This window comes from Triturus cristatus, chromosome 11 (genome assembly GCF_964204655.1).
Source record: "Triturus cristatus chromosome 11, aTriCri1.1, whole genome shotgun sequence".
NCBI lineage: Eukaryota > Metazoa > Chordata > Amphibia > Caudata > Salamandridae > Triturus > Triturus cristatus.
Window position 1 is genome coordinate 615,428,693 of NC_140594.1, and position 23,417 is coordinate 615,452,109.

The 23,417-nt window shown below is 46.3% G+C and overlaps 1 protein-coding gene across 6 annotated transcripts in view; it reads left to right on the top strand.

Annotated features, from left to right (window-relative positions):
• The window catches only part of SORBS3 (sorbin and SH3 domain containing 3), a 328,992-nt gene that overhangs the window by 31,938 nt on the left and 273,637 nt on the right, over positions 1 to 23,417 (top strand). For 2 of the 6 annotated variants that reach the window (XM_085633981.1, XM_085633986.1), the window contains exon 1: positions 4,124 to 4,365. The exons of 2 other annotated variants lie outside the window; for them this stretch is intronic. In XM_085633981.1, coding sequence (XP_085490107.1) covers positions 4,312 to 4,365 — 54 coding nt within the window. In that variant the 5' untranslated portion in view covers positions 4,124 to 4,311. Of the gene's footprint in view, positions 1 to 4,123; positions 4,366 to 4,908; positions 5,042 to 23,417 lie in introns of those variants that run through there. 2 more of the 6 variants (XM_085633982.1, XM_085633988.1) reach the window with 2 other exon arrangements.

Below are 23,417 nucleotides of genomic sequence, written 5' to 3' on the forward strand. Positions count from 1 at the left end.
GGCTTCTTTTCCAATTGGATCAGAATGAACTCTGGTTGCATTTTCTCCTCTTAAACATAAGATCACCCAAATAAGTCTCACATGGGCACCTTGGTTCTGCAATGGAAATCTAAGGTGGAAGCTTCGAACACTACATGCTGAACACTTATAATCAAGATTCTTGTACTCCTTATTGGAACCTACTCAGGTCCTATGTAAACAACATTAGGAATGCTTAAAACATCTAATGCTCTACCCACATGTGCAAGGCTACTGTTTAACAAAAAGTAATATTTGGTGTGACACTAGAGCCATCTCCTTCCGAAGCCAGTCGTAATACTGTAAATATGATCTTTGTGGTCAACTTTCTTTCCGTTTTCCTTGCTACTTCCCGCTCTACTTTTGGTCATTTTGACGAGTCAAGTGTGTGCACTTGTTGCATCTATTAACTCAGGGTCACCTCTCAATCTCTTAGCGGTATGATTTCTTTAACAGATTTATTTATTTTGTGGGACCTTGACCGTGATATAGCCATAATCCTTTAGTACTGACAGGGAGCTTTATGTTGTTTGTTTTTTTCAATTTTCCATGCTCCCTAACTTACGCAGGAATCCTGATGTGGACCTTGCCAACCCAGCCAACTTTCAACCTTTCCCTCTGATTTAGATTTGCTTGGTAATGGAAAATCCCTAGATTTCTGGAGAAGGTGCTACATTTTGAGAAGAATCCGCATATGTAGTTTCGTAAACCCTATTATCAATATAATGGAAGAAATTCGTCTCTTGGACTCGTATCTTGACTGTGCGCTTTTTCCATGAAGCCAGAAGCTCTTTTCCATCACTGCCCAACTCTAACGCAGCTCCATGTCTCTTCTCCTAGCCCCATCAAAGATGATGGAAGTGGTGGTTTCCAAAGAACAGGCAGAAAACGTTGACTCAACTGATACCCTTAATGATTTCTAGGTGGACTTTTGTCTCAGTACTTGATGACTTGAGAATGGTGTCAGATGTTTACAGTGTGTGTGTGCTGGTTTAGTTTGACCTCTCAGCCATCTGATATTGTCGCACATATTGGTATCCTAAACCTCCTTTAAGCAATTCGCCTGGCTGGTCCTTTACTTTCCTGGTTTGAATCCTCCTTCATGGACTGCGCTCAGATATAGTGCCAATATCGGCAACACTCGCCATCCACCCATACAGCAATCTCTTAGAGAAATAACCAGACAAGACACCTTTTTTGTGGAGAAAAAATTGCTGCAGTTTATTAGCATTACAACGATGCCAAGATTGGTGGGTTAGCTTATGGGCGATCCCAAGGCGATCCGAGCCCCTCGCCGCCTGCCACCTGAGGAGCCAAATTACACCGGGGCACTGCCCAACGGTGTTTGCCATAGTTTGGGGCGGAAAGACACCTCCCAGTAGTGGGCCAACAGCCCACCCCTTTTGCTAACGCCCCATAGGGGAGCGGAGCCTGCCAGGTAACCCCCGGTTGCTCAGGTCCACAACCGCCCGTAGGACTAACGGGGCGCCGTCGCTCCTCCAGGGTCCAACTGGAGGACTTCCCTCTGGATATTTAGCCCTTGCACCCTTGTTGTGCTCCTGCAGAGGGTACCCATATGTACCTTACAGCCTCTGGATCGCCCTGTAACTCCGCCTGCAACACAAAAGAATACATTAGACCAAAAAAAACACCCACACCCTGCTTAAACGCCGGGTATGCGGTAGGGTGGGAAACGGCGTCAGAGGTAGTGGGCAAAGAGGGTGCCCAGTGGGCAGGGAAAGGTATATTTAACTCACCCCCCACCCCCCTCTACCCGGAAGTGACGCGGCCTACCGGACCCCTGAGGGTCCCAAACACTGGGAGGCTGCCTCCTGTGCCTTCTTGTGGCACTAAGGCGGCCGCCCTCTTAGCGGGTCTCCTTCGTGGACCCCGGGCAGCCGGTAGTTGCCATACCACTTTACAGCTCTCAACCTAGAGCTTGGATTTATGGAGTTCTACAGGCTCCACACTGTCATCAAGCCTACGTAATAGACATGATGAGCTTGTGGAGCACTTTACCTGATACAAGGGCTGCCTCTTGTGCATGTCTGGCGATGACATCCGGCTATTCCTCTGATTGGATGCCAATAGGGGATTGTTTTACAAAATGTTTCACTGTGTAACTTGGCAGTCCAGAGCTGCTTAGGCAGCCTTTGTCTAAAACTGCATCCAAATAGGATTGAGATTTTGGCCATCAGAGAGGGGCAATGACCCCATTCCTTCAGGCTGCAGAGACAGGGAAACAACCTTCACCCATTTAAGAGAATTAAAAAATATTGTGATTAAGCGCAGTGTCGCCCTTCCAGGGCTATTGCAGACCTCAGTGAAGAAAATTCTGGCATGCCTCAGGCCTGCAGGTAGAGTTGCAGCTGTCAATTCTCTAATTGGATCTAGATCGAACAATGGAAATTGTGTACATATTGCACTTCTTAGCACATCACAACCTCATCTTTAGGCCAGTCAGCAGCAGCTCTCCTGCTAAGTGGGGCATTGAAATTTCATCCAGTCACACCCCAGGTTTGCTGTTTCCACTGGCTTCCTCTCTCCGCTCTGGAGACCGTGAGAAGTCTCTGTATTATAGATTTGTAGTAAAGCGTCATAACTCTGACTGCACTGTTGGGTAAGAGGTTACCACTTTTGTTGTGCATGGTTCTTGGTGAGTGTTTATAGCTTGTTCTGTTTGGGATGCATTGGGCTTTGTTTGTGAGGTTCAGAAAGAGTCCAATCATGTCACAGTGAACTTATTGATGTACGTAAGTAATGTAGAATGGTGTAAGACTGATAAAGTGGGCCTGCAGAGGCATACCACCTTCGGGAATCTTGTTTACTCCTTGTTTACTGCTGAGCATATGTTTGAAATCCACTGTAATAATGCATAATAGCTAGGGGTGGGCGGAATTTGCGAAATCCACTTTCGCAAATTATCGCGAGAATGTTAAAAATTATCGCAAACACGCGGAAATATCGCGAAGATGCGGAAGTTTTTTTCCCACATCTTCGCAAGATTTTCTGCATGGTTGCGGCTCGCCAACTTACCCATGTGGTTGCTCGCGGGCGCGGCCATCTTGTTTTCAGTTGTCTCGCGGTGCATGATCGCGAGAAGAAAGACGTGATCGCGCGACGCATGACGTCACTGCGGGCGCGAACTGTCGCGAGACAGCGCAAATGGCTAAAAACAATACAACATCTCATGGAGAACGCGACCCGATCAAGAAAACTTGTCGGCGAACGCAGGGATTCAGGTAAGGCGATCGCGCGTGAGAATGTATTATTTTACAGCGCGAGCAAGAAACAAATTATCGCCAAGCCGCGGAACGCGGAAATGTTGACATTTTCGCGCTCTCTGCGGAACGCGAAAATGTCAAATTATCGCAATTTCCGCGAACGGAACGAAATTTTCGCCCAGGCCTAATAATAGCGCGACTAATTGATCATCACGTGTTGCTAAGACGTTTCGACTCCAAAGTATTGCCACGACTTTACACATGAGATTCCAACATCTGCCGGTGTCGGAGACTAGCAAGTTTTCTGCTTCCTTTTTTTGCCAACATTGGTTTGCGTTTTTGCATGCTTTTGACAGCGTGTTCATATTTTTAACTCCGTAGAGATGGCGGTTCTCCTGCAGAATTGCTTATTGTGGCAGCAGCGCGTTTCCGCATATTTGGTCAGCATTTGAGAAAGTGGACCTCGTTTCCCACATTGCGAGTCTGGGATTTTTTTTTCCACCCTGGGAAAGAATTCAGTTGGACGAAGTTTCTTCCATTCCCATCGTTCCCTCTTTCTGCTTTACCCATTTCTTTCACTCTTTCTCCAACTCATTTCTTCTTTTTTCTGTCCCTCCATCAGTCTCCCTTATTCTCACTCTTTTTCTGTCTCCCTCCCCCACCCCCCTTTGAACTTCTCTCTCAGTACTCCCGAGTTTCGTTCATTCTCCATTTCCCTTTCAGTCTCCTCTCTCTCCCTCTCCTCCTCAGTCGCTGCCCCTCTCGTCTTTCTCTTTCGCGCTCTATCTCTTTTTGCACGCTCGCGCCTCCCCCGCCCCCCTCCCTTTCACCCGGTGTGGGCCCGTCTCTGCTGGCATTTATGAGGGCCCTGCCTATATATCACATCATCTGTTTTTGAGTAGGGAGGAGGATTGCTCTGCTTGGTTAATTGTTTTAGTGTTTCCCTGGAATCTCTTCCCACTCCCACACAGTGGAAACACCACTGGAAACAGTGACAGGGTCCCAGGCGGCACAGGGGGTCTGGAGGAGCGGGCTGGGGCCTGGAAACGCACCGAGCATTGCGGGCCGGATGAGCTGTGGCCTTCAACGACACAGGCACCGGGTGACATCTGCGTATCTGCAGGTATTGGGCGTTTCTTGATCTGAGATTGTGTAAGGGAGCGCGATCCGCACCCCTTGCGAGGCGTAGAGCCGTTATGCAGGATTGGTTTCGTAACTGGCCTGGGTCTAATTTTGAAGAGGGAACTTTATCACTAACCGAGTTGGAGTTTCAGGAAATGTTCTGATCTGGCTGTTTTTCTTTTTCATTTAGTGGGTTCTTCAGCATGAACTTATTTTCTGTTTATTTCGTCTCTCCTCGTTTTTCGTAACTGCAGACTGCAGCACGGTCGGGTTTGCCCCGCCTCCGCAGTTTACGCCCGCATACGGTCATCTCACCCTTGGGCCATAATGTCCCTATGAACAACTTAACGGCTCACTCTGCGCCCCCTCTGTCCCAGCCCACGCCCCCCGCTTGGACTCTGCTAGACCCCGCCCCCCGTACCCCTTTCTGCTGGTCCCCAGCTGGCTCCCTGCCCTCGCTGCTGTGGGCGTGGAGCCGCAGCCTTCTCTCCACACTCATTCCTGCCTCCCAGAGGACTTACCATGTGGCTGAGATGTGAGTCATGTTTGGAAGCTTGTGCTGTGTTGTTGCCAGGGGGCTGCTCTGGCGGGACTCTTCCCTGCTTTCACGTCCACACCCGGAGCCGCTCCCCTGGCTTCAGTTGATGAGTCCTGGATCTTGTGGGGCCCTCTGTAAGGTAGGCCTCGGCTGCACAGCAGGTGTGCATGGGCACTATGCATTCAATAAGCATTACAGCCTTTCGCGATTTCAGTGCATATTAGATTGTATGAGCCGTGCAGGGCTCTAGGTCTGTGAGGGTGTCTGTTTCTGATGTTTTCTATCCTTGACACTGTCTGTAACGTGTCTCTGTGAAGCTGTGTACCTGTGAGGTAGACGCCGGGGTCAGGGACAGAACGCATGCCCTGCGGCGCAGGTTTCAGCCATCCCCCTTCAGTTGTTGTTTGCTTAAAAACTAGACTATGGGAACTCCCTACACTTGGGACTCCCCATATATTCCATTCAAGGATTGCAGGTTGTACAGAAAGGCGTGGCAGAATAAATCTCAAACTCGGATATCAATCCATTGCCTGTCAGATTAGAGACTTCCATTGGCTGCCCATCCACAATAGAATAATTTTTAGGTCTCACCTGCCCCATGGGCTGTTGCTGTAAGGGATATTATTTTCTGTAAAGGGCTTGGAACCCGCCCATTGCGCACCAACGTTGGTTTAATTGTCAGTCTTATTGTCTGTCTCCTAATTGGCCAGCGCTTGCCGGTGCCACTTCCTTTTCTTTCAGCGCATAGACCAAGTACTGTTTGATTAGTGTGCTTCCGCTGTCCATCTGCTGCTCGCTGTGATTCGGGTACTATTTTCTTTATTCTTCCCGTCCTTTTTGCTTCTTCCCCGAATCAGTTGTTTACATAGGTTGTAGGTCAAGATCATTGATGACATATTGTATGATATATAGATGCATTTATATAGCCTTCCCCTCCCGCACTCCGCTTTCTTCTTCTCCGCATCAGAAGTATACATGGATTGTAGATTGACATAATTGCTAAAATGTATTGTATTATAATTGCATTTATATAGCATTTTCTAGCCCAGATGAGTCTTTGAAGCATGATAGGGCAATTTAGTGGCAACTCTGGTAACTTTTCATACCACTCAATGCCATTTCATTCCACGCCATTCAATGCCACTCCACTCCACAAAATGTCACCCCACTCCAACCCACACAAAGCTGCTCCATTCCAGTCTGCACATTACCATTCCACTCCATACAGTGCAACTCCTCTCTACACATTGCTACTCAACTCAACGTCACACAATGTCTCTCCACTTCATAGTTCCACTCCATGTAGTGCCAGACCGCTCCACATAATGCCACTTCACTCTTCTGATTGCCACTTCACTCCACTCTTTGCCACTGCAGTGATACTTTACGCCACACCACGCCACACAATGTCATTCCACGCAACAGACGGCCACTCCTCTCCACATAATGCCACTCGGCTCCTTGCCACATAATGCCACTCTACTCCACGCCACACAGTGCCATTTCACTCCACTCCACACAGTGCCATTTCACACAATGTCACTCCACACCACACAGTGCCCTTCCACTCCACACAATGCCCAATGCTACTCCACTCTATGCCACTCCACACCACACAATGACACTCCATCCCACTCTGTGCCACACAAAACCACTTCACCCCTCTTCACACAGTGCTACTGTCAAGAATTCCTGTCATGCGAGGGGAGGAAAACGGTAACCAGCGAAAACGGACTACATCTCCCAGGATGCTTAGCGGTTGAGAGGTTATGTAAACAGGAGAGCTGTTACATAACTCAAGGAAAACACGCCCTTATGTAAACAGGAGAGCTGTTACATAACTCAAGGAAAACACGCCCTTATGTAAACAGGAGAGCTGTTACATAACTCAAGGAAAACACGCCCTATAAAGGGAGGAACCGGGAGGTACAACGCTGTCGGATATTGTGTTTACACCGACGTACCTGCTTAGTGAAGAGCAGTGTTCCGGAGTGGTGCTCCAGTAAGGCAAGAACAGAGGTAGGTCGAGTCGTTACTCCCTGGGCCGTGTCTTGCCCCATCGTCACCTGTGAAGGACCCGGAAGCTCTACCGGATAACCATTGAGCTTCGCTTTTTGACTCGGCTGAGTCAAAGCGCAGTGGCGCTTTTGCTGGTTGGAGTCGTAACTCCCAGCCCGACCAGAGATACAGGGACTGCCAGCTGTAACGCACACCAGGAGGTGTTTGCCGCGTTACAGACTCGGAAGTCCACAGGATCGATCGAGCGGCTGCTCTCGGTTCAGTCTTCTTTGCTTGTGATTGGGGTATCGGTGACGCATCACCAGGAGGTGACTCCGCGTCCCGGTGCAGTCTGAGGAAGAGGTTGAGCGGCTGCTCCCTTCAGGTAGAGACCCCGGCTGGGTGTTTCCCTGACTCCTCGATTCTCCCCAACACTCTTCGTGCCCCTCACAGCCTACCGATTGGCATTGTCGGCCATTTCATTTCTGCCCTCTGTTGGCATACGCCGGGATCGGCGTATATGCAGAGGACGGTTAGGACCATCCGTGCTGTGGGCTGGTAACGTACTTAGCCTGGAGGATTCCAGTGACTATAACCTTTGTTTATTCCTTGTATTATTTTTGCCTTCATTAAAATAACTAAACCTTCACAAGTGGTTGCGTTCTCATTATCGTGTCTGTTAAACGATCCTGAGACGTTCAGGGCGTTACAGCTACTCTATCTACTACACAGCACACAATGCCACTCCACACATTGTCACTCCGCTCAACACCATACAATGGCACTCCATTTAGAGTGACCAGACGTCCCGGATTTTCCAGGACAGTCCTGGTTTTCAGTGGGTTGTCCCGACACTTTTCTTAACTTTAATTACATGTCCCAATTTTCGGGACTAAGGTCAAGTCATACTGCAAAGCAGATTTAAAAGATATGCTATCCTTTCCACTGGCACCTCTAAATCTTAAGTAATTTAAATAATTTATCTTTTTCTTTTGGGAAGCGCAGGAAGTGGTCAGCTGTATGCTCCCAGTAGAGGGGAGACAGAGTGGTAGGGGGCTCAGGGTGAAGGATCTGCTATAGCTAATGTTATGTACAAAAAAAATAAACTATGTGTATATATATATATAATATATATATATATATATATATATATATATATATATATATATATTCTTCCTCAGTGACCGCTCGTCTCGAGCAGTCCAGTCACACTCACTCCGAAAGACAGCCAAGAAACTCTGGTGAGTCCGTTCTCTTTAATTGTGCATATTTTATCTTAATGTAATGTGCCGCAACACAGGACGCCTATGCATTTCGGCTTCTGCCTTCAACTGGGTACATATATATATATAATATATGTGTGTGTGTGTATATATATGTATGTATGTGTGTGTATATATGTCTGTGTGTGTGTGTATGCATGTATGTGTGTGTGTGTGTATATATGTATATATGTATATATATATATATATATAGTCCAACTCCCACTCTGTTAAAGAAGGGGGGGGGGGGTTCTGGGGGTGACACAATGTATTTTCATACCACACCGAAAGAATGCAAACCAGGCCTGTTGCTCCAGAACGAGAGGGCGTGCCGGTAACCGGTGCTTGCTTCCGGTAACACATAGTCCAACTCCCACTCTGTTAAGAACCGGTCCGACACAACTCGATGACAAGGAAAAGACTTTATTGCCAGAATGACAAGCGCATGACCTGGAAATGTTGTGGTGGTGAAACGCTGGGCAGACGTGTTTCAGCCTTGGGGCTTTCCTCAGTGCCAGTTCCACCTTAGCAAAGATGTTCCACCTGGGGGCCACTTTTAAATCAGGAAAGGTCCACTCCCATTGGAGTAAGTTATTCGCACATCCTCCACGGTCACATGTCTGTCCTGGTCCCAAAGCCGGTCCATGCCGGGTTTTGTGCGTCCCGCTGCAAGTGAGAATAAAGTAATTTCAACACTCATACGCCCTGTGGCGTCCCAATAGTGCTGGCTATGGTTTTCGCACTCACGCGGCAGCCTTCAACGGGAGACACTGATGGTAAGTCTCTGTTTTGGCACCTTCTCCGCAGTGGAATACTGCTTCCTCTCTCCCTGTCCGGCAATGGAATCTTGATGAATATCGGCTGGGGGGCGACTAGCTATATTTTCATACCACACCCAAAGAATGCAAGCCAGGCTCATTGCTCCAGACCAAGAGGGCGGGCGGTAACTGGTGCTTGCTACCGGTATCACATAGAGTCCAATTCCCACTCTGTTAAGAACAGGTCCGACACAGCTCGATGACTAGGAAAAGACTTCAATGCCAGAATGACAAGCGCATGACATGGAAATGTTGTGGTCGTGAAACACTGAGCAGATGCGTTTCAGCCTCGCCGCTTTCCTCGGTGCCAGTTCCACCTTAGCAGATGTTCGACCTGCAATGCGGCGGCACAAAACTTCCAAAGCACTGTCCTCAGTAAGTTGCAAAGACTTTATTTTTCAAAAAATCCATTAGATGGTTGTTTTCAGTGCAAAACCTGCAGACAAACTTATTTCCCAGGCTGACGCATTTCGGCTTCCCGCCTTCTACTGGGTCGACAATAGGTAGTTGTAGTTAAATAGAAAAATAGACAGGGGGTCGTACGGACCACCACTTCCCCGGGGCTGATTTCAAAATAATGGGGCGGGGGGGGGGGGGGGTTTGCTGACCCCCAAGGGACTACCACATCCCTGGGGCACAAACTTTAAGAGGAGGGAGGGGACCGTGCGCTCCCCCCCCCCCCCCCGGCTATATAAATCCCTGTGGACCACCACTTCTCCGTGGTCAACCCATGACAAGTAAAGGGGGGGCCGCACAGCCCCCCTCCTGGAGCCATACATGGCCCTAGAGACCGCCCCCCTCCCAGGGCCAAATCCTGCTATGTCCCGGGGTGCTCGACCCCGATACATAGCAGAAATTTGCTTTTGCTTGGTGGGAGCTTTGACATATCCCGCCAAGCCAAAGCAAACACTCCGGTTCCAGCGGGTGGGAGCTATAAAAGGTTAGAAGTGAACAGAAAGAGGCAAAATAGAGGTCCTCAATGAGCAGAAAGAGGCAAAATAAAGGCCAGCAACAAGCAGAAATCGGCAAAATAGAGGTCAGAAACGAGGAGGAAGAAGCAAAATAGAGATCAGCAGTGAGCAGAAAGAGGCAAGATAAAGGTCAGAAAAGAGCAGAAAGAGGCAAAATAAGGGACAGCAACAAGCAGAAAGAGCCAAAATAGAGATCAGAAACGAGCGGAAAAAGGCAAGATAAAGGTCAGAAATGAGCAGAAAGAGCCCATATAGAGGTCAGAAACGAACAGAAAGGCAAAATGAAGGGCAGCAGAAAGAGTCAAAATAAAGATCAGAAATGAGCAGAAAGAGGCAACATAAAGGTCAAGCGAGCAGAAAGAGGCAAACTAGAGGTCAGAAATAAGCAGAAAGAGGCAAAATAAAGGTCAGAAACGAGCAGAAAGATTCAAAATGGAGGCCAGCAACCAGCAGAAAGAGGCAAAATAGCGGTCAGAAACAAGCAGAAAGAGGCAAAATAAAGGTCCATAGTGAGCAAAAAAAAAGGGAGAGAACAAGGAGAACTCACTCAGGCACTCATGCATCCTCTCACAGAACAACCCAAACACTCTCACAGGCACTCACAGACCCATTCAGACACTTATGCACCTACTCACATACTAACTCAGACACGTACACCCACTCACAGACTCAGACACTCATGCACCCACATACAGAATTACTCATACTCTCTCACCCACTCACAGACCTACTCAGAGACTCACGCACCGACTCACTGACCCGCTCAGAGACTCATGCACTCACAGATTGACTGACACTCATGGAGGGACTCGCAAACGCACTCTCATGCCCACTCACACACACACTCATGCACCCACTCAAACAATCACACACCCACTTAGACACTCATTCACTCTCAAAGGTTACAGGTTACAGTTAGGAATTCACATTAAAAAACATAGAAATTCACTGAACAAACCAAAGGTTACAGGGATGTTAACATTAGGAAATAGAATTAAAAAAACCTTACAAATTCGTGGAAAAAACAAAGGTTACAGGAACGTTATAGTTAGGAAATAGAATAAAAAAACATAGACATTCGATGAAAAAAACAAACTTGCAGGTACACTGTAGGTAGGCTCAGATTTCACTCACACAAAAACATAGAAATTCATCAGTTCTAGTTACCTGAGCTAACTATAACTTACTCTCCCTCAATGCACTGCTTATGACCTCACATATTAAATCACTTATGACATGGTCAGTGGCATCACTGATGATATCATCCACAAAACGTCTTATACACCCACTCATTCTCACAACCACTCATACCCATACACTGATTCATACAAGTACTCACACACCCACTCACTCACCCATACAGCCTCTCAGCACAGCCCCTCATTCACCCATACAACCACTCAAATACACTTTCACACACCCACTTACATACCCATTCTCACATTCATACAAACACTTTCATATCTGCTTGCTCACCCATACAGCCATTCACACACACTCTCCAATACAGTCACTCACACACACACACTCGCTTTACAAAACACCCACTCAAACAGCCACTTACTCACGCATACAACCACTTACACACCCACTCACTCACACAACCATTCAGACATCCACTCACCCATACAGTCACTCACTCACCAATACAGTCACTCACTCACCAATACAGCTATGCAAACACTCACTCGCACACCGATACACACAGCCACTCTCATAATATATGTTAGAAGTAGTATCACTCATTAGTAGTACACCTTGTTTACTAATTTAACTTTTGTAGTGGCTTAGTATATATTTTTAACACTCATAAGCTCTTAGAAAACACTTAATGGATGATGTTATCAGTGATGCCATCAGTGATGTCACTGACCATGTCATGAGTGATGTAAAATGTGAGGTCATAAGCAGTGCATTGCAGGGGTGTAAGCTCTAGTTAGCTCAGGTAACTATTACTGCTGAATTTCTATTGTTTTTTACGACTGAAATCTGAGCTGATCTATAACGTCCCTGTAACCTTTTTTTTCCCCCAGTGAATATATATATATGTATACACACACACATTTACAAGGCTATGCAGAAATCGGGCCGACATAGAATTAAGACTAGAGGCTTTAGTTCTTCTTATATATCTGGCCTGTCCTGGTTTTTAGCTACTAAAAATCCAGTCACCCTAACTCCCCATCCCTCCATCCATCCCACTGCACACAATGCCACTCCACTCTACTGAATGCCAATCAACTCTACTGAATGCTACTCCACTTAGTGCCACTACACTCTGCTCAGTGCCATTACACACTATTCCACACATTACCACTCCACATCAAAGAATGCCACTCTACTTCTTTCCACTCCACACAATGCCACTCCAACCCACTCCGTGCTACTCCACTCCACACAAGGCCACTCTACGCAGCACAGTACCACTCCACACCACACAGTTCAACTGCACTACATGCAACACAGTGTCACTCCGTGCCACACAGTGCCACTCAGTGCCACTCCACACAAATCCACTCTACTCCATTCAGTGCCAATCCATGCCACACAATGCCACTACGCTCCACACAATGCAACTCTACTCCATGCCACTCCACGCCGCACAGTTCCACTCCAAACAATGCCATTCCACGCCATCAATGCCACTCCACGCCATCAATGCCACACAGTTCTACTCCACACCACACAATTCCACTGTACTCTATTCAGTGCGATTCCATGCCACTCCACACACCACAATGCAACTCTACTGCATGCCATTCCACGCCACACAGTGCCATGCCACTCCATGCAACACAGTACTACTCAGAACAGTGTCACTCCACTCTACTACATGCCACACAATGCCACTCCACGATGCAGTGCCACCCCATGACACACTATGCCACTTCACTCCACGTTACACAGTGCCATGCCACTCTCCTCCAGACAGTGTCATTCCACTCCATACAGTGCCACTTCAACAGGGTCGGATTGGGATCTCAATTAGGCCCGGGTACTCCTTAAAAAAGTGGCCCACATTCCCGGATTATGCTCTTTCATTAAACACTAATTGATTTGTCTCATTGGGCACATGTTTATAGAAATGTTTGGTAATTTTAACATTTTATAGCTTATAGAGCCAGTAACTTGGGTAAAAACGAGAAGCATTGATTGTTTTGGCCTGGTGCGCAAAACACCTGATCTGATGAGTATTTTAATATCCTGGACTGTACGAAAATGACAATCTACCGAATCCGGTATTTTCCCCACTAATTATTATATATTTTAAACAGTGAAGTAAGTGTAAAGCAAATGCACTTTATATTGATTTCTAAAGCTGCCTTAATGACTCGTGACTGATCGTCAAAATTAGAAAGGCAGAAAAGACATGTTAAAAAGGAATAAGGTTTTTATCATATATAAAGATTCGTCTTTAATTATCATGCTCTGGCGTTTGCAGCATTTGAAAACATGAACAATTGGCGGTATTTTTTTAATGTTGTTTGTAGTTTTATATAGTGTGAACTGGTCCCATGGGCATTTAATCTATTTACATGAGCATCTGTTGCGTTAGAGGAGATCAAATTTGTTTTTATTTTTCAGCCTCAGAACATTAAGTGATTTGCCCAGAATCACAGGATGCTGAGTTAACACCAGGACCCTAACATCCATCTCTGGTCAAGGTAGCCTCATAGCTAGACCTATGCAAACACACTGGTGCCCCCCCCCCCTTACACTCAGTGCAGAAAGACACTGGGGCTAAGATGACAACACCTGGCCCTCAGCAAAGCCCCTGAATACTCTCTTCCCTCCCTGTCCACCAACGCCTGAATATGATGTGATGGCCCAGTGGGGAGGGGCCAGTGGAAAGACAGTGCTTTTGGGCTTGGTCGAACCCAAGGGGGTGAGATGATAATGACCCTACAGTCAGAGCACCAACTGGCCCCCAGGGAGGCTGCTTCCCACTCACCCCCTCCCCAGCCCACTATAGCTACAGGGCTATGGCCTGGCAGAGGTGGAAGGAATAAAAGAACAAAGCTTCTGGGCCGGCCTCAGAGGTGGGGGGGGGGGGGATTAATGGGGGCAGAAGTGAAGATGGGCCATAACCCCCCAGTGAGGCTGCTTTACTCTTCCCGTCCCCGCCTCTGACAGTACGGCAGGGGAGAAGGAAAACTACTTTTGGGTGTCTGTGCAGACCCCCAGGGGCTAAGCGGAGGTCTGTGACAGCAACCCTAGTGAAGCAAGTCCCTGCCCTGACAGCCAGCCTGCCTTAAATACAGCGGCCTGGCTGGGGGGCTGGAGAAGATCTGTGGGCCGGGTGACACAGGGCTTAAAGATAAACAGCCCGTAAGTGCCACTTAGGTGCCGGCCCATCGGCCAGTGGCCCCCTGCCCACTTTGCCAATCCAACCCTCTCTTCAGCCAATGCCACTCCACTCCATACAGTGTCACTCGATGCCACTCTACTCAGTGCCACTCCACTTCACCCATTGCCACTCCATTCAATGCTGTTCCATTCCTCACAAGGCCGCTCCATGCCATGCCTTTCCATTTATTGCCACTCTGCTTCTCTCCATGCCACTCAACTTCTCTCCACGCAACAATGCCACTTCACGACATTCCATTTCACTCCACGCCATGCCACTCCACTCCATGCTACATAAGTCCACTCCACACAATAACGCTCCAGTCCAGGCCACAGAATGCCACTCCACTCCATCCCACCCATGCCATTCCTTTCTACTCATTGTCATTCCAAGACACACAATGCTGCTCCACTCTGCTCCACTCTGCACCACACAATGCCACTCTACTCTAGTCAGTGCCATTCCTCGCCACACAATGCCATTCCACACCCCACACTGCCACTCCACTTCATGCCACACAATGCCACTTCACTTCATGCCATACAGTGACACTCCACGCAAAATTCCTCTCCAAACAGTGCCACTCCACATAATGCCACACAATGGCACTCCTCCCCACTCCACACAATGCCACTCCAGTCCTCACCACACAACGCCACTGCACACCACACAATACCAGTCCACACAGTGCGACTCCATGCCACAAAGTGCCACTCCACTCTATGCCACATGGTGCCAGCCTACTCCATGCCACACAGTCACTCTATGACTCACAATGCCATTCCACTTGACTTCACGCCACACAATGCCACGCCACACCACACAATGATAATTGTAATTGCATTTATATAGCTCTTACTTCATCTGACGAGGCGTTGAAGCACTTTTCGGCGAGTAGCATGCTACTCCGGAACCCAAAAAGGATTAGTGGTGACTTAGTATAGGGAAATATGAAATAATTTGAGCTGTGGACATGTGAGTCTGTTATTTGGGTTGAAAAGGACAGTGGAGGGATAGGAGGGTTTGCATTTATATATACCCTTAAGATACTAGACAACAACGACTTGTGCCTACTCATCCTCCTAGATCTCTCATCATTGTTTGACAGGGTTAACCTCAAGATCCTATTAAAAGTACTAGAAAACAGAATGGGTTTGTCTGAGAAAGTGCTTTCTTGGTTCGCTTCCTTCCTACAGAACTGCTCACAACGCATCAAACTAGGCAACTCATTCTCCGACTCCTCTCCAGTGAGGTGTGGAGTCTCCCAAGGGTCAACCATTTCCCCACACTCTTTAAGCTATATACGGAGCCACTAACTGAAATCCTAAATCAATCGAACATTGCACACCACATGTACGCAGATGACACACAACTATACTTGAGCATATCCTCCCTAGACTTCATTCAACTAAATAACACTCAAGTCAAAACTCGGTCTTGGCTTTCTCAAAACAACCTCAAGCTGAACTCTCTGAAAACCAAATTCCTTTTTTTCTCCCCGCAAAACATCTCCACACCAATCCAAGATTAGCTCAAGCACCTAGACACACTCAATTACAAACTTACCATCATTGACTCCACGAAATCCCTTGGAATAACACTGTACAAGAGTCTAAACATGAGAGCTCACATCAGTGCTACCACACAGTGCGGCATTCCATCTCAGATTACTGAAGAAATTGAAACCATTTCTACCACCTTCAGACTTAAAACAAGCAGTACAATCACTTGTGGTCTCCAGAATAGAATATGGCGTGGCGACCCTGTCAGGTCTACCCAAAGCGAGAACAACTCCACTCAAAATGACTCCTAATGCTGCAGCAAGACTGGTAACAGGAACTAGATGCTTTGATCACATCACCCCATCGCTTAGGTATCTAGACTGGCTTCCCCTCAAGGCAAGAACTCAACTGAAAATTGCCTGCCTCACACACAAAGCATTACATTTTAACAAATTAAGTTACCTGGCAGAAAAGATTTAAATCTCCGGTGGCAGCCGCTACCTAAGAAGTGCTAACTCTCTCAGACTTGAACCTCCTAGATTCTGAATACAAAAAACATACACACGGTCGTTCTCAGCGGTGGCACCAAGGATCTGGAACGCCTTACCACCCATGATGCGTTCAAACCCATCGACTCACTTTTTAAAAAAAGAGGTGAAAAAGATCCTAATGAATAGATTCCTTGCATAGACTCTCGGAGAGCCCCTCCCCTGTGCGCAAAGGACGTCACAATGGCAGCAATCGCAAGATTGGTCAGAAGCACGTTGTTTGCAGGAGAACCAGCGAAAACACTGCTGCTCTCGGTACCTGGATCTGAATAGTTCAGAGCAGCAGCAAATAGCCACTATGAAGATGCTAGATCAATGCAGACCAGTTGAATATTAATGGACTGACAGTCGCTTAATGGGATATCTGTTGCAACAGCCTATTGTGGTTCTTTACTTTTGATGTACCGGTCTATACCTATCATGTTGTTTATTCAACCCTATGTACAGCACTCTGATACCCTTGGGTCATATGCGCGCTTTATAAAACACTCTAAATAAATAACTAAAAATAAAGCTTTGCATCCATGATGAGGCATCAAAAGTGCTTTTTGAGAGGTAGTACGCTACTCTGGAACCCAGCATAGAATTAGTGGTGCCATTGTACTTCACACAATGCTGCTCCGCCTCAGAATGCCAATCTCCATCGAAATGTCACCCCACGCCCCACAGTGCAACTCCACTCCACTCAATTTCACTCCACTCAATTCCACTCCATTCCATGCCACTCCACTAAATTTCACTCCACTCCACACAATGCCACTCCCTGCCACACAATGCCACTCCCTGCTACACATTGGCACGCCACACAATGCCACTGAACTCCACACAATGCCACTCCACGTCTTACAGTGCCACTCCACACCACACAATGCCACTCCACTCCAGTCTACACTACACAATGCCACTCCACTTCATGCACTACAACCCATGCCACAGAAGTGCCTCTCCATGCCACACTGCATCACTCCACGCTGTCACACTCCACCCCACAGCGCACCACTCCACTCTATGCCACATAGTGCCACTCCACTCCATCCTACACAGTGCCACTCCACACTATGTCACTGCATGCCACACTATGCCACTCCACTTCAGCAAAGCAAGTCTCACATAGGTGAGACCTGTTGACTTTGCCAATGCTTGTTAAATTTTCAGTACTTACCTCCTTGCTCTATCTAAAAAGTGTCCAAAATATGTCTAGAGTGTTATTAGTCCATACACATCCTCAAGAGCTCACAGATGGGGAAGAGATGTGATCCTACTGCCAGAGCTGCCAACATTTGGACTAGGGAACCATGTTCGAGTCATGGCGTTGGCTCAGCAACCTGTGATTAGGGGCATATCACTTAGTTATGACCATGTGCAATGTAATGTGATGCTCATGTAGAGTGCTCTAAAGCCCTTTGCCAAGTTTGCGTTATATAAAACAAAGCAAAAAAATCCTCTAATTCCAAACTGCTGATCATCCCCTAATATAAGTGATCTAGTCATTGCTGCTAAGCGGCGGAATGCCCTCCCTCATGGTCTTCGTCAGGGCTCTCTGAATCATATTTAAAAAGCAACCGAAAGTGTGACTTTTCCAACTAAATTAATCCCTCCAGGTATTTCTGTAGCTGTACTTCCTAGCGCCTTGACTATCTAGCTTGGGAATCTGTTGCGCTTTACAAATTTATATTCATTAATTCACTGTTGGGTGTAGGTTGTAGAATTGAGAGAGGGCAAATTTGACTGTTTTTGATTTATGTGGGGAAGTTGCCAAGTGAGGGGACTTTGTTTTACAGTATTAAGGAATGTGGTGAGGGTTATGGAGCCGAGGGTTGTGATTAAAGTGGAGGGTTTTAGGTCATCTCCACAGAAAGTGATATTGAAAAATTCAATGCTGTTGGTGCATTTGTCCAGTGACAGGTATTTCATTGTTCTAGAGCAATATGGTATTTGAGGAGATGTAATGGGGTTGTGTTTATTTTTATAGCGCGCTAATCACTGGAGAGGGTACCTAGGCACTTATGTAGGTGTGTGGTCCCCAAGGTGCTTATACGGAAGGCCAGGTCTTCCACTTCTTGTGGAACTCAAGAAGTGAAGGGGAGGCTCTGATGTGTTGAGGAAGGTCGTCCCATGTCTTGGTTGCGATGTAGGCGAATGAGTGACCTCCAGTTTTGCTTTTGTGGAAGCGGGAAGTGTGTGAGAGTGAGGCAGAGCGTAGGTGTCTGATGGTTTTGGTTAAAGTTCATGCGGCTGTTAAAGTATTCTGGTCCTGTGTTGTGTAGGTGTGCGTGAGAAGTTTGACTTTGCTGTGCTTGTGAATGGGGAGTCAGTAAAGCTTCCTGAGGCACGGTGTGATGTGGGTGCAGTATGAGAGGTCGAGTATGATGAGTCTTGTGGTAGTGGTCTGGGGTCTGTGTAGGAGTTGTTTGGAGATTCCAGCATAGAGAGTGTTGCTGTAGTACAGCTTGCTGGTGATGAGTGCTTGTGTGATGGTTCGTCTGGTGTTCTGAGGTAACCATTTAAGATCTTTCACAGCATGCGTAGGTTGTCAAAGTATGACGTGCACACTGCATTGACTTGAGCCATCATGTTGAGCTTGTCATCTAGGAATCCTTGGATCTCTTGCATGGTCTGTGGGTCCTAGCTCTGCCAGCCACTAGGTTAAGTGCCATGGGCAAGTCTTGAAGGCCAGTACTTCCGTCTTGTCAAATTTGGGCTTCAAGCTGTTGGTTCGCATCCAGTCCACTACCGTGGTCAAGCATTTGGTGAACTTGGTTTTGGTTGTGGTTGCCTGTCAGGGAGAGGATGGTGGTGGTGTTGAGATGTACTTTATGGCTGATTTTGCCGGTTTTTGTCAAGAAACTTTTTGTTGATGGCAGTCGATTTTCGAAAGTTGTGCAAGGCTTCAGGAATGGAATGCGGGGTTGACTTCATAGAGGTCTGCTAAAAAAAGGGCTTGAGTCTGTTTGTAGTTTTCCAATTTAATATTGTGCGGAGTATGTAATTTTACGTTTAACTGGTGCATGAGGATGTTTTGAACCAGTATTTATCAAGCTGATGTATTTCTCTTTTTTAGTTGTGGAGTGCTTTGTGAAATGTCATGAAGGGTCATTTATTCTAACTATACTGGATGTAGTATGGCAGTTGTTGTTAGGTATAGTTTATGTATTTTCTGGAATGGTTGTTCTTAAGGCACCAAAGGTTCACCTGGAGTGTTCAGCTGAAAAGTCTTGGAAAGTTTTACAGGAAATCCTAGCTGATTTCATTTGAGGAAGGCATTCAGAGTGTATGCAGGAAATGATTAAGGGTATGGTCTGGTGACATGATTATTCTAGTTCAAGGTGCATTTGAGTATGTTGGGGAAGGAGATCAGGATTTAGAGTGTTTTCCTATGGCTTGGCTAGCCCCATGGACTTCAGTTCACATGCTGCAAAGCTGTGCATCACTGCCTTGACAGTCTGGACTGTCGAGTGGAGCATTTTATCCGCCTTCTCCTGGAGGACATTTCAGTCTGAGCCAGTTCACAGACTCACCACCTTGGGAGGTACTGCTACGGTATCTATCCGCAAGGTGAAGAATCTGTGGTTTGCAGTATTCATCAGAAAAACGAGCTACTTACCTTCGGTAATGATCTTTCTGGTGGGCACTCTAACTGCAGATTCCTCACCGACCCTCCCACCTCCCTGTTCTGTGAACTGGACTTGTTTCCCTTTAAAAAAAGTGTCCCGATCTAGAGAGCTGCACATTATTCTGTATTGCATTCTTTTTTGAGCTTCAGACAGTGTTTGATACATGCCCAATGACCTGGGAAAAGTATAGCAGACCAGTCAGATTTACTCCATTCAGTGGCTCATTTTGTTTTTGGGGCCAAAAGAAGTGACCACATCACACCCATACTGTTTTCTCTTCGATGGCTTCCCATCGAAGCAAGGTCACTCTACAAGACTGCCTGTATCGCCCACAAAGCCTTGCACACTTCCTCCCCTCGATACCTGGTGAATAAACTTAAAATCTCTGGAGGCTCTAGACCATCACGTAATGCTGAAAATGTACTGCTTGAGCCCCCCCACCTTCAAAAGGGAAAGATCGATGGCTCAATCCTTCTCAGGCAATGCGGTTAGAATCTGGAACTAGCTTCCTCCACTACTCCGTACTACCACCTCTACCCGGACTTTCAAAACTGACCTCAAATCTTTTCTCTTCCAAAGACACTTCCAGATTTAATACATCCCTTTTCATGTCCCTCAAGGCCACTTTGCTTTCTCCTGATGTTGTAAGTTCTTACAATGTTGTAAATATGTATTATATGCCTGTACGATCCCAATCCTAATGTGTTTTTGTTTTTTGTGTGCTTGCCACCTATTGTTTTATTGTACTTTTTCAACTATCCCGTTTGTATCTGTAACGTGTAAGTATGTAAATTCCCTCATGTAACATATTTGGTTCTATTGTGAAGCGCTCTGACACCTTTGGGTAAAGTATGCGCAATATAAAAATGCATAAAATAAATAAATAGATAGCGTGTGTAAGACAGTATGGTGTGTGGGGTTTGTCAAGACCAGATTACTGAAACCACAATGTGATGGGAAGATGGTCTTTAAAAGTTAGATGAGCAGCATGCTATATTGTTTTTACACACTAGCATTAAAACACACAGCTGCAGTTTCAGGAGCACTGATGTGAAGTCATTTACCCTGAGTCTCATGGTGTTTGGCAAAGAGCTGGTCATGATTAGACCCTGGTCTCCTGATTCCAAGGACCTAAACCACGAGACCACATCTCCCTCTCCACGGTAATGTTCAAGGATCCAGCTGCCTGTTTATTTTAGCAAATAAGTAATGCGTCGAGGGAGTCCAAATCTGCAGAACAACGTGAACATCTGCACAGATATCTTCACCTTTTTGCTGGAAAAGGTACACAAATATTCAGACGATTGTGAAAAAATCCTTGTTTTGTAGATTGGTGCCAAAAATATTTAGAACAGCGCATCAGACGCCACTCTTTATCATTATTTTCAACATTTCTGCATATTTAGAATTTATTTATAAAGTTTTATATAGTGCGAACAAGATCCCGAGGGATATCGGAGCGCTTTACGATATGATGGGAGGAAGGACAAAAAGCAATAACCATATCAAGTAGGAGGAAGAACAAAAAAAGAAAAAAACCAGGAATGGTCGCATATTACAGTACAGTTGCACCCAGAAGGGTGATGCAATAAGACCTGCCAATTGAAATATATAATATCTCTGGACCCCGTGTACATCTCTGTGTTCAGCTACAATCTGTCCTGAAGTGAAGGGTTCATTTACTCTGGCACATTCACAACCCTCCATACCCTGAGCATCTGTCCCCCGGAAGGCTTACTGTGGCTTGATGCTGGGGTATCGACACCCTCACTCACCTTTCTTCAGGTCCCCTTTTATGTGTTTGTACCTCTAACAGCCGATGTATGTTTACAAGTCACTTGATGACATAGGTTTGAGTCACACACACACACACACGCCCAACGTCTCCAACCCCCCCATTACAAGATGAACTTAGAGAGCAGTCATGTTTAGAATGGAAGATAAAGCTTCACCTACATTATAGTGGCATGCTTCATCATGGGCTGACTCATCCCACCCTTACAAAATAGTACCGTCAAGGTGGCCTCAACCACCATGAGAGGGAGTTCAGCATAAATGCTTCTGGATAAGCTATGGATCCCCTGCTTGCTATGAATCACCTTAACAGAGACTAAAGGTATGAAGGAATGTAAATTTACCACACATTTTGGGTGCCATAGCGGACCCTCTAGGAGCACTTTTATAAGGTTTCTCTCATTGAGGTTTTTGTCTCCTTGTCTTGGTCTTAATCGGGGGCAGCATTCGTCAATTGTTGCTTTATGACTGGATTTTATTTATTTTCTACTGTGCATTGGTATTTGGATGCGATCTGTCTTTTGGGCCCCTTTATGCATGTATAATTTTCTTCTGCACTTTTATGGCCCATTTAACTGAAATAAAGTTAATATGATGATGAATCAACTTATGGTGATGCATGGTACTATAATGCAGGTGATGCTATTTCTTCCATTCTAAAGATGACTGTTCTCTCTCAGTCCTCCTTGTTATCGCATTGGGTGGGTGTGTGTGTGTATTTGATGTGTTTTATTTATTTATTTAAAAAGGTTTTATATAGCGCTGGCTGGACCCAAGAGTATCAGAGCGCTTTACATGATTAGGTAAAAAACAGCAATTCAATATAACTTTATACACATGTCAAGAAAACAAGGCACATAGTGGTTTGTTTAAAATGAGGTAAATGTTAACAAATATGTCATAAGTCTAGCAGCATGGCAATGATGAATAGGCCTGGTGGAAAAACACATTTTAATTATTAGATGGGGGAAGGAGGGAGGGAGCAGGGTAATAAAGGATCGGAAGGACGTAATGTATGAAAAGAACTGGGGAGAGAAGGTTCTAAATGAGAGAGTGGGGGCAGGGGTAAGCATAAAAGACAGTGACAGTCAATTAAGGACCCCAGTATTTGTTGAGAAGGAGCAGTTTGAGGTCTTTTTTGAAGCTGGGGTAGGAGGGGTTGCACCGTAGTTCCTTGGGAAGAGCATTCCATACGGTAGGCGCATTTCCAGAGAAAGAGCGAGATTGAGTAGCTTTCTTTTTCAACAAGGGTGGGATAAGGATGAGAGCATTGGTGCTCCTCAAATTTCTGGTGCATCTTGACTTGTGGAGTTTATCAGAGAGGTATGATGGGGTGTTTTGATGGAGGGCTTTGTGCGTGATGCATGCACTCTTGTAAGTGGATCTACCTTCAATAGGGAGCCATTTAAGGTCTTTGAGGACGGGGGAGATGTGATCAAACCGTTTGCAGTCAGTGATAAGCCTGGCAGCGAGGTTGAGAACGGATTTGATCGGGGCAAGGTGGACTTTGGGAGTTCCAGAGAGAGTGGCATTACCGTAATCAAGTTTAGAAAGGACCAATGATTGTACCACTGATTTAAAGTCATCAGCAGGAATGAAGGGTTTAATTTTTTTAAGATGGTGCAGTGTGAAGAGAGCGCCTTTTGCCGAGTTTTTTATA